General features: G+C 40.1%; 1 protein-coding gene across 2 annotated transcripts in view; it reads left to right on the forward strand.

Moving 5' to 3' along the window:
- Positions 1-15,253, forward strand: part of SLC23A2 (solute carrier family 23 member 2) — a 55,254-nt gene that overhangs the window by 20,393 nt on the left and 19,608 nt on the right. For both annotated transcript variants that reach the window (XM_074928677.1, XM_074928678.1), the window contains exons 2-5: positions 3,606-3,891; positions 4,560-4,658; positions 10,558-10,674; positions 11,897-12,054. In XM_074928677.1, coding sequence (XP_074784778.1) covers positions 3,760-3,891; positions 4,560-4,658; positions 10,558-10,674; positions 11,897-12,054 — 506 coding nt within the window. In that variant the 5' untranslated portion in view covers positions 3,606-3,759. The remainder of the gene's footprint in view (positions 1-3,605; positions 3,892-4,559; positions 4,659-10,557; positions 10,675-11,896; positions 12,055-15,253) is intronic.

The following is a 15,253-nucleotide window of genomic DNA, read 5'->3' on the forward strand; positions in this document are numbered from 1 at the left end:
GCCTGATGGTCTATGGGCAGATTTCTCCATAGGAAAACCTTTGTTGTATACTTCAGTGGATGTTTTTATTTGTGATAGAGGTTCCTGAGTAATGACTTGCAGCCAGAAGCTGCAGGGAGAAAAAGAAAAATACATTTAATTACAGTCTTGGATTGTACATCGCCATCTCTGATGGTTTTATCTTTTTTTCTTCCAGTGAACTTTGAAATGCATTATAACTCGTTCAAACAAAGTGATGGGTCCCTTGGTAAAATAGAAAACATTGTATAAAAATGCAGAGTGTAATAACTATGATGTTTTGTCAAACCAGGCACTTCTGTAGCTTTGTGTCTTGTCCCGCTGGTACCAAGTCTGGAAGAAGATTTTTGTGTTGGAGAGAAGACAAGCGTGTCAAATACTCAGAGTGGCCTTTCAGCAGCTAGGAGGGTTTTCTTCTTGTGAACTTGCACCTGGACTATCCCCTGCAGTAGGCTACTTGTCTTAGATACTAATCTTATCTAAAGCATTGTAAACCCATGTCAGCTTTTGGCCTTCCTGCGTTAATCATGTATGAGCACTGAAGATAATTTGGTACAGCAAGAGGTGAATGTTAATCAGTATCCTGGTGGAAATTTCACTTCTGGCCTTTCCATTTGATCCAGGGTGGTAGATAATTCATTGTACTGTGTGTACCTAGCTGGTGTTGAATGAGTTCTATCTCTTTTTACATGACATTTCAGCTTCTGATCAGTTAAATTTGTTATGGAGGGCTATAAAATGGCTGAGTCATCTTGTTTAGCAATGCTCCGTTGGTGGGATAAGAGCTTTGATAAAGCAGAGTGATATCTTCCAGATAACCTGATCTCCTGCTGCCTAAAGATTTCTGTTTCAATTTGACACTTCTGATTGCAGTATAAAAGTATTCTGAAACTCTCATCTGGGACATTAAGTGCAAGTTTAATTGTTGAGCGGAAGGAAGAAGAGTTTGGAAATTTGTTCTCGTTTTGCATGGACGCACATGTGTGTAGTATTTGTGTGCGTGTGTATGCATGTACACACACACACTCCCTCTCTAGGAGAAGCAGCAGATGGGGCTATTTTTACTGTTAATTTGGAATCGCTTGTTTGTCAGCATCTCGGAACCCTCATCCAAACACTGTCATTCTCGCTGTTGTGTTTCGGTTCTCAAGGATTCATCCAAGGCGCAGCCTGTTTGCGTGCTTTCCTGATACAATTCTCAAGAACAATTCCTGAGGAATATCTTCTTTGAGAAGATAGCAGTCTTACTGTTTTGCAGCGTGAAGTAAAAGAGGATTATATGGTCTTTTCTTTTGCATCAGTGGAGGTGCTAGTAAATGCTAATTAAGAAGCTTATCGTGCCAGAATACCTTAAACCAGATCTTCTGAATGGCAGGTTTCCTGCTGGTCTGACTCTTAGACTGGTGTTTTATTGGCATGGCTGCATTTATTAGGGAGGTGTCATTCTGCCCTTTCCCTTTTCCTTTCCAATCTGAGATGATTAAGCTGCCAGACTAAACTACGCCTGTCTCCATCAGTGATTTTCTTGGAGAATAAAATATGCCTACATTGACAGAAAAAGGCAAATTCTTTTATTTTCTTTCTTTCTTGTGTGCTTGAAAAAACCCCCTTGTGCCTCAGCAGTAAAAGCAAACAAAACCACCCAGACACCCCCACTGCCCCCAAACCTTTAACTAGTATCTACCTAGTATCTCCTCTCTAGCCTGTTCATGTCACCTCAGACCTGCATAGGCAACTTTGAGACGAACATTTCTGTAGAGTTGTGAGGAGGCATCGCCAGTTACCTGTGCACAAACTCGGAAGCAGACAAACTAATTTAAAGTTTCTGTTCATGTCTGGAGATTAGCACTTTTGAAGGGGAAGTCTGTGGTTATTGTAAAAATGGGGATGTCTTTTTTTTCAGAATGGCATGACAGTGAGTGCTTGAACTAGTTTTCTCCTTCAGTCTTGAAAATTCAAGTGAGAATTAATTATGCTATCTTAATATTTACTTTAAGAAACAAATCTTAATTAAACCCTTATTTGAAGGCACTATTTACCATTCCATTTTGTTTTAAATATGAGTGCTTCAAGGGTATTTCAGTGCCCAAGAAATATTTCTTATGTATGTATATTTTCTCTCTTTAAAAGTTACATTGCTTTGAAAGATTAGTATCTCTTTCACCTCAAGTAACCAGAATTTTCTAGCAAATGGGCAATTAACAGCTATTAAAAGGTTCTAAAATATTAGTACTTGGTAATTTTTCAAACAGTCCTAAATTGCCCCTAGCAGAAGGGCCTTTGCTAAGTTTCATTATTGTTGCAATTACAGTAGACATTCAAGCTGCTGATATTTTCCTGAGCAGCATTTTGGAAGGGAGGTTAAGAAAAAATCCAAACCCTACTTTTTTGCTTTTTAATATATATATAACACTGTGGTTTTTGAATGTCCGTTAGCTGTGTTTCCCCCTCTAGCAATTAAGTTGAAAATACCATTAACTTGCTTTTGAAGTAATGGCAGTGTGCAGTGGGTTTTACTGCTTGAATGTATTCCTGGCTTTGCAGAAAATTTCACTTGGTAGGATAGGATTTTGAAAAGGCCATTTTTCAGGTTCTGTCATGTACTTTCATCTGTAGCTTAGCTTGTTTCATCCGCAGCTGTCTGCAGCTGCACTTTCATTTTTGAAGCTCAGTAACCACAAGTTGCAAAACTTGGTCTGCTGTGGAATTTTCTGTGCTGTCCTGTGGGACGTTTAGGTTTAAATCTGTAAATTCATGTTCGTTAGTCTTGGTAATGCTAAAAGCAGGATGACCGTGGACTGGCAGGTCTAATTTAAGGAGGAAACGTGGGAAAACTATACTGTAGTGACCCATGTGGGAAAACAGAGAACTGGTAAGCTCTATGATTGTTCCTGTGCCAAAACAATAGTGATGCTAATTAAAATGCACAGTTTTATCCTGAAGCTGTTGCTTCAGCATCATCAGGCAGATTACTTGGAATGTCCCTTGCGCTGCTGGGGTAATTCCAGGTAAGCGTGTTCAGCAGAAAGGGTTTCAGTCTCTCTGAAATAGGCTCACTGAAAGTCAGGTGTGCTTCACTGTCCATCTAGTCTAAGCTTCCTGAATGCTTCTTATTTAAAAAGAAGTTGTTTGAAAAGGAAGGATTTAGTTATACGGCGGTGAACTTGTGGGCATGTCCACAAACTTATACCCTTTGAAGAAGCACAGGTATTGTTTGCAATGGATGTTCAATAGCAAGCTGTTCTACGTCGCTGTGCAGCTGGTGGATGGGCCTACTTTGTTCCCCAAAAGTTACATGGAAATGGCTCTGAAATTGAAACACAACCAAGGCTTCAATATACTACTAATAATTACTGAAGACCACAAGAGAAGAATGAGAGAATAATCACAGTATTCCCATTTGAAAGAATTTTAAATGCAGTCAGATTTATCTTTAAATGGTAATCTGCTAATTATCAAATCAAAAAGGAATAATAAAGAGTTGGTGAATCATGAGCGTGAAAGGGAACCAAGGCTGCAGGGCATGTGTGTTTGTACGTATATCTTAAGTAATCAAGAAAAAAATTAATTTCTCCCTTCAATTCTAGGTGCCCTTGATGCTAACAATACTTAAAAAAACAACCCTAATGTTCCAGCTGGATTACTGAGCACTTTTGTGATTCCTGGAGGTGCTGCTGTTTAAACAAGAAACTGTCCTTAGTACTTGGCCTGTCATCCCAGAAGCATCCTCTTGGGAACTGTATGCAAGTCCTTGACATTCTGGAAACGATGGGGATTGGTAAGAACACCACTTCGAAATCAGTGGAGGCAGGAGGCTCAACAGAAGGCAAATATGAGGATGAATCTAAACATCCCACCTTTTTCACCCTGCCTGTAAGTAACACGTTCAGGTACCACATAGTTGAGCTCAGTGTGAATCAGTTAATAACGCTTTCTTCTAATCACGAAGTGCAAAGCCTTTCTTTCCACAAGTAGTTAGTGAAACTTCTTTTGCCACTTGTTACTGTTTATATATAAACATGGCCAATTATGTTGTCTGCAGTTACTTCATGTGTGTACTCCAAAGCAGTGCTGTTCACAGGATATGCAATACCCCAGGCACTTCATAATTAGAACAATTCATAATTACTACTGCAGAATGCACCAGCCCCTAGTATATCCTGAGTTGTTTGACTAAGAGTAGCAGGCGACAGCAGGGAAACGTTTGCTTGTCTTTTACTTATTCAGATTTTCAGTTGTATCAAGCTTTTCCACATCTGCCTCTTAAGAACTCTTCCAGTCAGTCTGCTGCTGGTTTCCCCCCACCCTCAGCTGACGCTGTCCAGGCTTTGAGGAGCTGTATGTAATGTCTTTGAAGTTTCTGTATATTCCTAGACAGGCTGTTACAGAAATGATTGCTTGCCATGCTTGTAATGTTTTCTGACAGAATGTCAAAGGCAGATGTCAAATATCAAGGGAGAAAACTGAGTGACATGAGGTGTGATGGCGGAGAAGATATTTATTTTAAGATCTCGTGTTTCTTTTTTTGTTCTATTTTTAAGGTCGTGATAAATGGTGGAGCAACCTCCAGCGGTGATCAAGATACAGAAGACACAGAGTTGATGGCCATCTATACTACAGAAAATGGCATAGCAGAAAAGGTATGTAGTGGTTTCCTTCTAGGTGAGAACTCATTCGTGCTTTTTCAGTTCTGTTATTTGTCCTCGCTAGTTTTACTTGGCTGAGAGATTTTCCTTCTCTAATCAAACACGCTGACTTGCAGATTCAGATCAGGCTTGGGGGAGTTCTGTCCTCATGACTCTTCAGGTCACACAGTTGGTTGCAGAACGTGGGGAGTGACTCAGCAAGTGTTAGAAGCAGTTAGTGCACTTTGACCTGGCACCAAAATTCATAATATGCAATTTTTTGATTTCTTCATTGCCACTGGCCTTTTGCATAGTTTCCCTGATGTCTTTCTGTTTTTCAGTTCTTAACTTTTTCTGCATTTAGTCAAGTAAACTGGTGATGTTGAGTACCTTCAAAGGTGGGATCTTTCCCACTCATTTTCCCAATTCCTTCCAAGCTCCAGCCTCATAACTTAATTTTTCTAGCCCTTTTTCCAAGTAGGGATCTACTTATTATTACTGGCAGCTTTATGAATGAATTTCAGATCATTCATAAAAACCCTTGATCATTTTTCCTTAGGATGATGATGATTGTATCTTAACTATTCAGGAAGATCCAGCAGAGGCCCCAAAGGAGACCAGTTTGGTTCTGATTTTTCCAGCTTTTTTTCCTTAATTCCATCGTACCCCAAGCCTGATAAATAATAATCTTGCAGGCAGAGATGGTGTGAAGAGGATTACAGTAAATCTGAACAGCACTTCTTTTCTGAAATGTTTATATCTCATTGGCTTTGTGGTTAAGCCTTATCTCAGAAAAGCCTCAATTTGAACAAATTTTTCCAATGTCCTAGCTGAAATGAGAATAAAACTATCTTGGTTCCAAACAAGAGCATCATTATGCTCATTTCTCTGAGGTTGTAACTTCTGTTGGGGCAAGGGTGGTATCAAAGCGTTTTCTAACTCAGACATCAAAATTCACTTCTGAATTTCAGATTTAAAATACCCTAAACAGGTTATTCTGACAGAGGTCTTCTAGTGTTACATTTAAAACAAATGTTATGAATGCTGCGATGTGCCTTCATATGATCTGCCTCTTACAGATCGTCTGCCTGTAGGTCTCAAATGCATCTCTACTACCATCTTGATCGTGCTGATATTTTAATGGACAAATTTTGGCAACTGTTGACATGCAGATGTCTGTGATGGCTGATTTTCACAGCATGTTTGGACTAGTGTAGAGAGAGACTATCTGATAAAAGCCTTGAGCAAAAGGTGTTGGGATGAAATTGTGCAACTAAGATAAGTGATCTGTAGACATTAAAACATCTCTTCATGGCCTGTTTTTACCAAACATATATTTTTCTCCCTTCCACTTGGTCCATGTGATCAGAACTGTAAATGATGGATGATAATTCACCTTAAAGAAACCATGAGCTTTTAATCAACCAAATCTGCTTGAGTTAAAGCTTGGCTGTGGCTTACAATGAATGAACAGTGAAAGGAGGGGCTGTAGCAATTAACAGCCCCATGTATTAAGATCGTATTTGAGGCTAGTATTTCTGGTGATCTGGGCAAACCTCCTGCTTTTCATTTGAAATAAGTGTACGCACGAAGCATGTTTGTTCTTAGCTTTCCATTCCTTTTGAGAGATCGTTAACCAAAAAAGCGAATGAAAGACCTTGAATAAAAAAACCTTTAACCAAGAGGTCTGAAATGTAACTTGACTGCTGGAGGATGCCCAGTGCTTACGTTGTCTCACAATATTTGTTAGCTGAAACAATAAGCTATTAGCCCAGATGAGAAAGAACTGTATTCCTGCATCCCTATACAATAAGCAATACTACGTTACTTATTGCTTAATAGAATTCATTTGAAGATGTTGTTGCTCTTTATTTAAGGTATTTCTCTAAAGGCCTTATTCCCCAATCAGTTTCTTCTTGGTTCTTCCTGCTAGAACTTTGTAACAGAGCCTTCATCTTGCACTGTTGTTGGTGTTTGCTTCTTTGGATTTTGGGATGGGTTTCTTGGTTTGGGTTCCCCCCCCCACACACACGTATTTTTGCTCCTCCTTTATCTCTCATTTTTTCCCCTCCGTTTATACTTATTCTGTGCTTTTTAAAAATTTTTTCTGTTATCCCACTTTTGGCCAGTTGAAAATAATAAAAAAAAAGAATTAGTCTCTGATCAGTATCTCATTCAAAAAGGTGCAGTTCATTCCCAGCAGTTCCCTACAGCATACTGTGGCATACTTGGCAAGCACCAGCACATAGTCAATATATTAAACCAGCAGGCACACGCTCGAGATACGAAAGGGCCAGTGACTACCCAGTGACTTTGCAGCAGAGTAGCCAGACCTCACCCTCATTCTCAAATTCCTCGTTGTTTGGTCTTGGTCTCTTTTATGTTGGTTCCCTTCAGCCGTTATCTGCAAAAGGTGTGACGAAGGTGGAAGCTTCCTCTTCCAAAGCAGCATAAGTCTGGGTTTTGGAAGGAATGAGGAGTATCCTGGATTTTTTTTTTATCCAATCACTTTGCTGTGTCGGAGAGACATTGCTATGACAATTATGCCTTGAAGTTTGAAATTCTTTTGTTAGAAGACCTGTAAACTTCACTTTCTAAAGGGGACCTTAAATCTGTTCACAGTTGTTAGTCTGTGCCCAAAGAGAGCTTTCTACATGCCATGGATGAGTTAACTTGTTCCTAGGCCTGATGCCTGCTGGTCTTTTTTGCTCTTTGCAGACAAATGTGGGTGTAAATGTAATCCAAAGTGAAAAGCTCTGAAAGGGCTTATAAATGTGCTGCATGTGCCATTGTCTTCCTGGTGAAAACAGGTCATAATTTCTGACTGCTGCTGCCCAAAGAAGAGGGGGTGTGTGTATATGTATATATATATATAGTAAAATAGAAGGGCAGGTGGAAAACTCAAGGAATGTACTTGAGGCAACCTCATCAGTCTTGTGAAGAAAAATTAGTGTTTGGCACTAAGTGGAACAGTTAGGTAGCTACTGGATATTGGTTAGAAAAGAGGCCAGAAGATGGGTTTTCAAGAGGCAGGGGCCAAAACAGAGTCACCAGTCTGCACAAATAACTTACTGGATATTTAGAGAACCTGGTATCCTGCATGGGAACATGAGCTTTGAAAATCCCATTTCTGTCTGTCCTTGGAAGGAGTAATGCAGGTGGCTCTGTGCAGGGTGGTAGGTATTTTCTCCTTCCACTCTGCTGGTGGGTGGGGAGCTATCCACAGTTTGTTCTCCGAATCTGTGCTGCTCTTTGGGTGGTTTCAGCAAGCCAACATTGACGTGATTCATGAAGTAAACAGTTAATTTCTGCTGATACCTCTCTGTTCCTACCCCACAAGCAGATGTTGTAACCATTCTTACTCTTCTTCATGACCTCTGTCTCTCTGAAAGTGTATGATGACCTCTTAGTCAAAATGTTGAATAAACAGGCAGTATCACTGGTGAGCAAAGTTCTTGGTTGGAACATATGTTGCAGTGAAATAGAGGCGAGGTGAGGCAATCATACACACATGTAGTATATTTTTCATATATCTATATGTGTGTGTTTGTATAGTCTGGAGAAAGGTTAATAAAACTGCTTTATAACAACAGAAAGTATCACAGGAGCTTCTCTGGATGAATCTTTGTTGTTTTCATGAAAAAGTTCTTAGAAAAAGCCTCTAGTGATGAAAAATGTCCTACGGTTTGTCTATAACTACGTTTGCTCTTGAGTCTTCCTCCTCCTGCCTGTCTTTGTGGGTCAGCTACTTTGTGCCCAGCTTTGGACCTACACATCGCTGCACTGACCTGAGGATGTAACTGTTCTTTCCTAAGTTACAGTTAGAGACAAGATGTGTACAGGCTTACTGCTGCTGAGTGCTCTCCCTCCAGTATGAGATGAAGCCCTAAAACTCAAGTTCCTGATTTATTTTTTCCACTTGTTTTTTAGAGACTTGGGTCACGAGAGCAGTCTTTCATTTTTCACTCAATGAAAAAATTACATCAGTGCTGCAAATTGGCAAGATGAGTTTTGCAGTGAACAATTTCCCTTATTCCTCTGCTTAGGAGCTATACCTTATTTAGGCTAACCCTGGTGAGCAGATTGTTCTGTGCTTAACATTGTTTGAAAGAGTTTTCTGAAATTAGTGTTCCTATATTTTGCTTTTCCACTGCAATACTCTTGAACTTTCCATAGCAGTGTAGTCATTTACACTCCCTGAATTTGAGTTAATCCAGTGGCATTTGTTTTCCCAAAAGAAATTGGAGGTAAGAGGGAAATAACATGGCTCAGTTTGGCTTTGGCTTCCCTGACCTTGTAGATGATAAACCAAATGGAGATTATCTAAGCATAATCTGTGGATGTGTTGTGATTTTTGAAGAAGTAAAGACCACTTGAGGCAAAGTCACAAGTCTGGCAAATTTCCCGTTTTTTGTGTAAGGCTACTTCACATGAGGTTGTTATGTTCTAGTGTGGATTAGTTCAGAACAGTAGTTATATAAGGTATTTTTTGGTTAGTTGAGCTGAAATGATAAAATCTGATACTTCCTCCTGCTTTTGTTATTGGTATTTGGGCTTTGGAGCATTGTGTTTTTGTTCTCAGGAATTTCAAAACCAGAGAGTTTGAACAAAACGTTTCCACTTTGTTGTAGAGAAGAAACGATTGAGCTGAGTCTTGTTTTAATGGAAAATCTGCAGGGATTTTGATGCCTGTACATGTGTGGTCAGTAGTCTGTTAGCTCTCAGGGCACATGGTAGGCCAGAATGTGGTCTCGCTTAAATCCCTGTAGGTTTGGAGGAAGTCTGCTTGACTAATACAAATTGGCTGTGGAAGTATTCAGTTATAATGATTAGCATTTTTCTTGACTGCTTGAATGTGGGGTGGAAGCAAAAATAATAAATCTTGTGGCTAAAAAAGGTTAACCACGACTGAAAATGAGTAGGACTTAAAGTGGGGAAGCAATTACCATAATGAGGAACTTTCTTGCCTGTGATTTTGGTCTCTTATGCAAGGATCGCTATTCTGCTTTGACAATAATCTTTGTTGACTCTTCTACTTAATTCTGCTTCTTTTTTTTTTTTTTTTTAATCTGTCATGATAATCCCGTTTTTTGGGCACCTTTTGTCTGCCAGTTTGGTTGTATCATAAATGACCAATTGTTGTGTTAGTATAAAGAAGCAGGGACAGGGAATGGCTTATGGAAGTGAGTATGTTCAGTGCAAGTTCAGTACCTAAAGCTGGAGCTCACCCCAAAAAGGCCATTGAATGACTCGAGCGTGGCCAGAGAAGGGCAACGGAGCTGGGGCAGGGTCTGGAGCACAGGTCTGCTGGGGAGCGGCTGGGGGAACTGGGGGGGTTCAGTCTGGAGAAGAGGAGGCTGAGGGGAGACCTCCTGGCCCTCTGCAACTCCCTGCCAGGAGGGGGCAGAGAGGGGGGGTGAGTCTCTGGAGCCAAGGCCCCAGCGCCAGGCCCCGAGGGAATGGCCTCAAGCTGCCCAGGGCAGGGTCAGGCTGGCTCTGAGGAAGGATTTCTGTGCAGAAGGGGCTGTTGGGCGTTGGAATGGGCTGCCCAGGGCAGGGGGGAGTCCCTGGGATCCCTGGGGGGGTTGAAGAGTCGGGCTGAGCCAGCGCTGAGGGATCTGGGGGAGTTGGGAACGGTCAGGGTGAGGGTCATGGTTGGGCTGGAGGAGCTTCAGGGGCTTTTCCAACCCAGAGGATTCTGGCATTCTGTGAGCTCACTGTCAGAGGTAAAAGGCTTTAAAAATGCCACATATCAGCATTTCTTGGGAGTACTATACCAGCCTTGGAGTATCTGAGAATTGGCTGATAGCTCACATTCCATTTATTCATATGTAACAGTAACCTACTGTTGTTGTTCATGTCCTCCCCCACCTTTTTTATCCTCCCGACCTTTCTACCCTCCCTATCAAAATAGAGCTCCTTGGCAGAGACACTGGACAGCAGCGGCAGTTTAGATGCACAGAGAACTGACATGATTTACACTATTGAAGACGTTCCTCCTTGGTATCTCTGCATATTTTTGGGGTTACAGGTATGTTTCCAAACAGCTATAATATTTTGCTTTGTAACTTTTAAAGCTTGTTTAGCATTTTCTGTGTAGTTCATTGCATTTCTGTACATGGTAATTTTATTCCTCCCACACTCTCACATGTTTGAAGAAAGTGTTAAGATAGTTTCTTCTGAAGTTGATCACAAAGATGACTGTGTTGATAATGATGTATATTATTGTTTGCTGGCATATGCGTTTGTGAGATTCACTTCAATATTTAGTCTTCTAAGCTGCTGTTAGCAAATAAGTGAGGAAATGCTAAGTGGTAAGCTTCAGAAAGTGACATCAGGACCTCTGAAATTAAAGATGGAGAGAGGTAATGGTTTAGTCCTGAAATCTTGACTACAGTAGCAGCTTCAATAGTCATTTCAATTCTGCAAGCTTGATAGCATCATCCTGCACCTGTAGGCTCATTCCTAAGTGGGGCAGGCAAATTCGGTGCTCCTGGTAGTGTGAGCATATGCTTCCTCAGTGAGTAGGACTGTAGTGCTGAGCCGGATGTTACTATCAGCTCAGCCACTCACTTCTGTGAAGCGGAACAGCTTGTTTCATCTCGTTTCTTTCTTGAATGTTAATATCTGTCCCACAGGAATGCTGAGAATTTGTTAATATGTGTAAAGTATGTTGAGATCTCCAAACAAATACATTCCAAAGCATCCTTTTTATTTCTGTCTTTCCTCAAGGACTGGCAGTTCTGTAGGGTTTCTATTTTTACTTGCATTGTTGAATATGGTGATTGTTTGTTTGTTTGCTTAATGTATTTGGATTGAAAAAGAATTAATGAGTACCGAGTTTCTGGTGCTTGGGAGCTTATTTGCAGCCTAGTTTGTGTGTGTTCTTAAGTTCATTTGTAAGCTAATGGTTTTTCACATGGTTGAAAGTGAATGGAGTTATTTATCTGCTTTTCTAAGTTAGAAGCTGTTTTGAGCGCAGTTACCTAGATACCTCCTCATCAAGAACAGTAGCCATGTGGCTACGTAAATACGTAGCTTATCCTACAGAAACAACGATCATTAGCAACGGGCTAGTGGTAGCTCAACATGGAGGGAAAATATTTGAAGAAGTGCTTAGGACCAGGAAGTGAGAGCTTTTGTGGATAATTCAAAAGAAAAAATAACCAATGGAAAAAAAAAAAAGATGGTCGTAAATTTATTTACTTATTAATATTGGCTGCATTATTAAGAAACCATTTTTCTCTTCACAGCACTACTTAACATGTTTCAGTGGAACTATAGCAGTACCCTTTTTGCTAGCTGATGCCATGTGTGTTGGATTTGACCAGTGGGCTACCAGCCAGTTGATTGGGACCATTTTCTTCTGCGTGGGCATCACTACATTGTTACAAACAACTTTTGGGTGCAGGTGAGATTTGGGACTTGTATCTAGTTGTTGAGGTGATGGTAAGACTAGACATCTGTTGGGTTTTCCAGGGTGCAGTCTGAGATCCAAGAGGTAGGTAGTCCCATTTTCAAAGGATGAACATGAAACACAAGATAGCAGGTCAAATACAGGGCCGTTAGGGAAAGCTTTTGGAAAGCTGCTCCCAAAAAGAGGTGGGTCTGAAATGAGAGAAGGCATTCCAAGAGCAAGAAAATACAGCAGGGACAGGGAGAGGGAAGGAGGAGGGAAATCCATGAGGACAGAGAAGGAAGAAGTGTTTCTTGGGGAAAGGGAAAAGTCATACACCTTGGTAAAGAAGAACTAATTTTGATATTTTTATTAGTTTCTTGAATGATACTGATTGTTGTGATTGGTCCTACAGCAGATTGTGTGCTTGTCAGTTAAAAAAGGCGGGGAAAAATGATGAGGGTAACTCTCTGAACTGACTGCCTCTGGTGCCTTCCAATACAAACAAATAGTTTGGTTTTATCTGTTAGTTGCTCTGAGTGCACGTTTAATGATCCTTCCTTGAGTTGGGGAGAAATACCTACATTAGTGTGGCCTTGCAGGATGCCTGTACCTCTCCTTTGGTCTGCTCTCCTTAGGAGGGGAGGATGCAAGAGACCAACTGAAGTGTTAGCAAATACTTGTAAAAATCTGGTGTTGGTAAGAACAGGATGTTGTAACTTTCATTAACATGAAGATAAATCTTTTTTAAAAATGTATGTTCTACAGTAAACACTGCAGAGAGACGTTTGACATGTTTACTTAAACTTCTGTTGGCTCTGCCTGTGAGAACTGAGAATAGCTAAAACCTGCAGAGTTATTTCCGCATCTTCTTGAATAAACCAAGAGTGATAAGTAAAACCAGAAGAAAAGTGCGTATTTTAAGAGTATGTCCTCATATGGTTACTCGAATGATTCATGGGTCATTTAGTTCAATTTAAGAACAATGTGAGCTGAAATCTTGCATTCCAACAGCAAATGGAGAAACACCCCCCATGTTTTTAAAAATTTATCTAAGAAACAGAATCTTTGGGTGGAAAAGTTATCTCAGTAGGGTGCAGAAGACAAGCCTATGGTAGATCACTTGTAGATCAGCTTTTCATCTAAAAATTTGCCAAATATTTCAGATTTTCCAATGTAATCTTTAGTTGCTATTTTAGTTAGCTTTCTTGTCTTTTGTCCTTTGGAAAAAACCTTCCCTTTATTTTTTTACTATGTCTTTCTTAACTTATAAAATCGCTCCACTGTTTTGTATGAAAAGTTCATTCTCATGATAAACCAACACAATGAAAATTGTTGAAAGAGAAGATTTTCTTTCCCCAATGTATTTTCTTTTAGTCAAGACTACCTGCAGTTAATAATAATATTTTCTGCCTGATTGGCTCTTTGCGCTCATAGGGTAGCTTGCTTTAGCTGTAATTGTACATTTTCAAGTACCCGATCTTTAAAGGAAGCAGAGGAGCAGAGTTGTGCCCTTTGGTGTTTTGAACCTCTCTGTTAATGGGAGCGATGTGGGTTTTTTCCCCCCATCTTCTATTTGTGCTTTAAAAGGGAATCAGATTGCTGACCTAGACAGGAACTGGAAGATGAAGTCTTTTATTGTTCTACTCTTTAGTGTCTCCTCCCTGGATTTACTGCAGTTTAAAATCTTCCAATTTTATAAGAAATGCAGAGTTGTGGATGGAGATTAACTCAAAGGGGAGCTTTGTTTCCTGCACTTCTACCAGCTTTCTTCTTCTGCCTCAGATTTATCAGAAAAAGCTTAGTTTTTATGCCTCTCCTGAATCTTGTATCTCTTCACAGAACTAAAAAGTTTGTCATATTCTTGTTTTTCTCCCTAACTAATCTTGGGTTCTTTATTACTTACTGTAGAGTGATTTTGGGCTCTTGCAGAAACCACTGTGGTCCCATCATATTGAAATGTTCTTTTCCTTCTGTATAACCCCACCTCTGCCCTCCATAGTAGTGGGTGTTTTTTCCTTTTCAGTGGCTTCCACTTGCACGGTGAAGTACATGTTTACATACTGAAGAGGCAGTTTTGTTTGGGTCTTAAAAGAAGTGAACTTGTATTTAAGGAGAAAATTTCTGCGGTTGAAGGTTTTATAACTATTTAACATGTGATTCCAGTTTTATGTAAGGGTGGGAATGGGATAGAGCAGCGACGTTCTCTAAATGAGATTTTAAAGTCTTTTTTGGCAAGTCTGTCAACTGCAAAGTATTTCAGCAAATAAAGCCGCTACGGTTTCAAAAGGTCAAATTCCATGGTTTAAAGATCCTTAAAGATGGATTTAGCTCAATTATGAAGCAGAGTTGTGGTCAATTTGGTACCTATACTAATTTTAGGAATTCAAGCTATTTATTAGATTATGTAATAAGCCAAAAGATTTGGCAAGGATTCAGAGTAATTAGTATGACTGAGACAATCAAATACAGCTTTAATATACCTAAATATTTTAGGTTGTTTGTTGTGCCCATCGCTACATTGTGTGAGCATTCTTACATCTGTGTGAAGCGTTAAGATAATGAAGACATTTCCAGATGACTTTAACTGCCTAAAAAACTCTGTCTTCACAAGGGCTGGTGCCAAAATTGAGCAACTTCACAATTTAGATATGAAATTAAAATGATATCCCAGTCGTAAGCTGGTGGTACTTTACCCAGCTAGTAATGAATGCCTGGCTTAGCAATGTGAAGGGTATTTCATAAGTCATGTTCCAGACTGCAGTTGTCTCTTCAGGAAAAGACTGATCTTGGTTGGCTGGTTTTGAGTAATATGTTTGGGTTTTAAAACAACAAATGAACAAACCAACCCCACCAAAACCCCCCAACTTTTTCTGCTGAGGAAAAAACCCCGTTATTTTGAGCTTATTGGCCTTGTTGGATAAATATTCCAGGTTAACTGTCTCATATAAAGGCTGAGCAGATAGCAAAGGTAGGCATACTAAGATCTTATTATTCGGTATGTGATACAAAGCTCACAGTCTGGACCTAAGTCTCAGTACAACTGACTTCATGACTGGAGAATGTGTTTGCAATGTCTATTTACAAAATCATTACAGGGGGGACAGAGTACTGTGTAGGTGGGATAGAGGAGTAGCAGCTTGTTACAGGTATTGCATATTTTGCCGTGGGCACCAGCTTGCTCAGTTTGCCTAATGAACCTTGAAAAATAAGG

Source organism: Athene noctua, chromosome 28 (genome assembly GCF_965140245.1).
Source record: "Athene noctua chromosome 28, bAthNoc1.hap1.1, whole genome shotgun sequence".
In the NCBI taxonomy this organism is placed as follows: domain Eukaryota; kingdom Metazoa; phylum Chordata; class Aves; order Strigiformes; family Strigidae; genus Athene; species Athene noctua.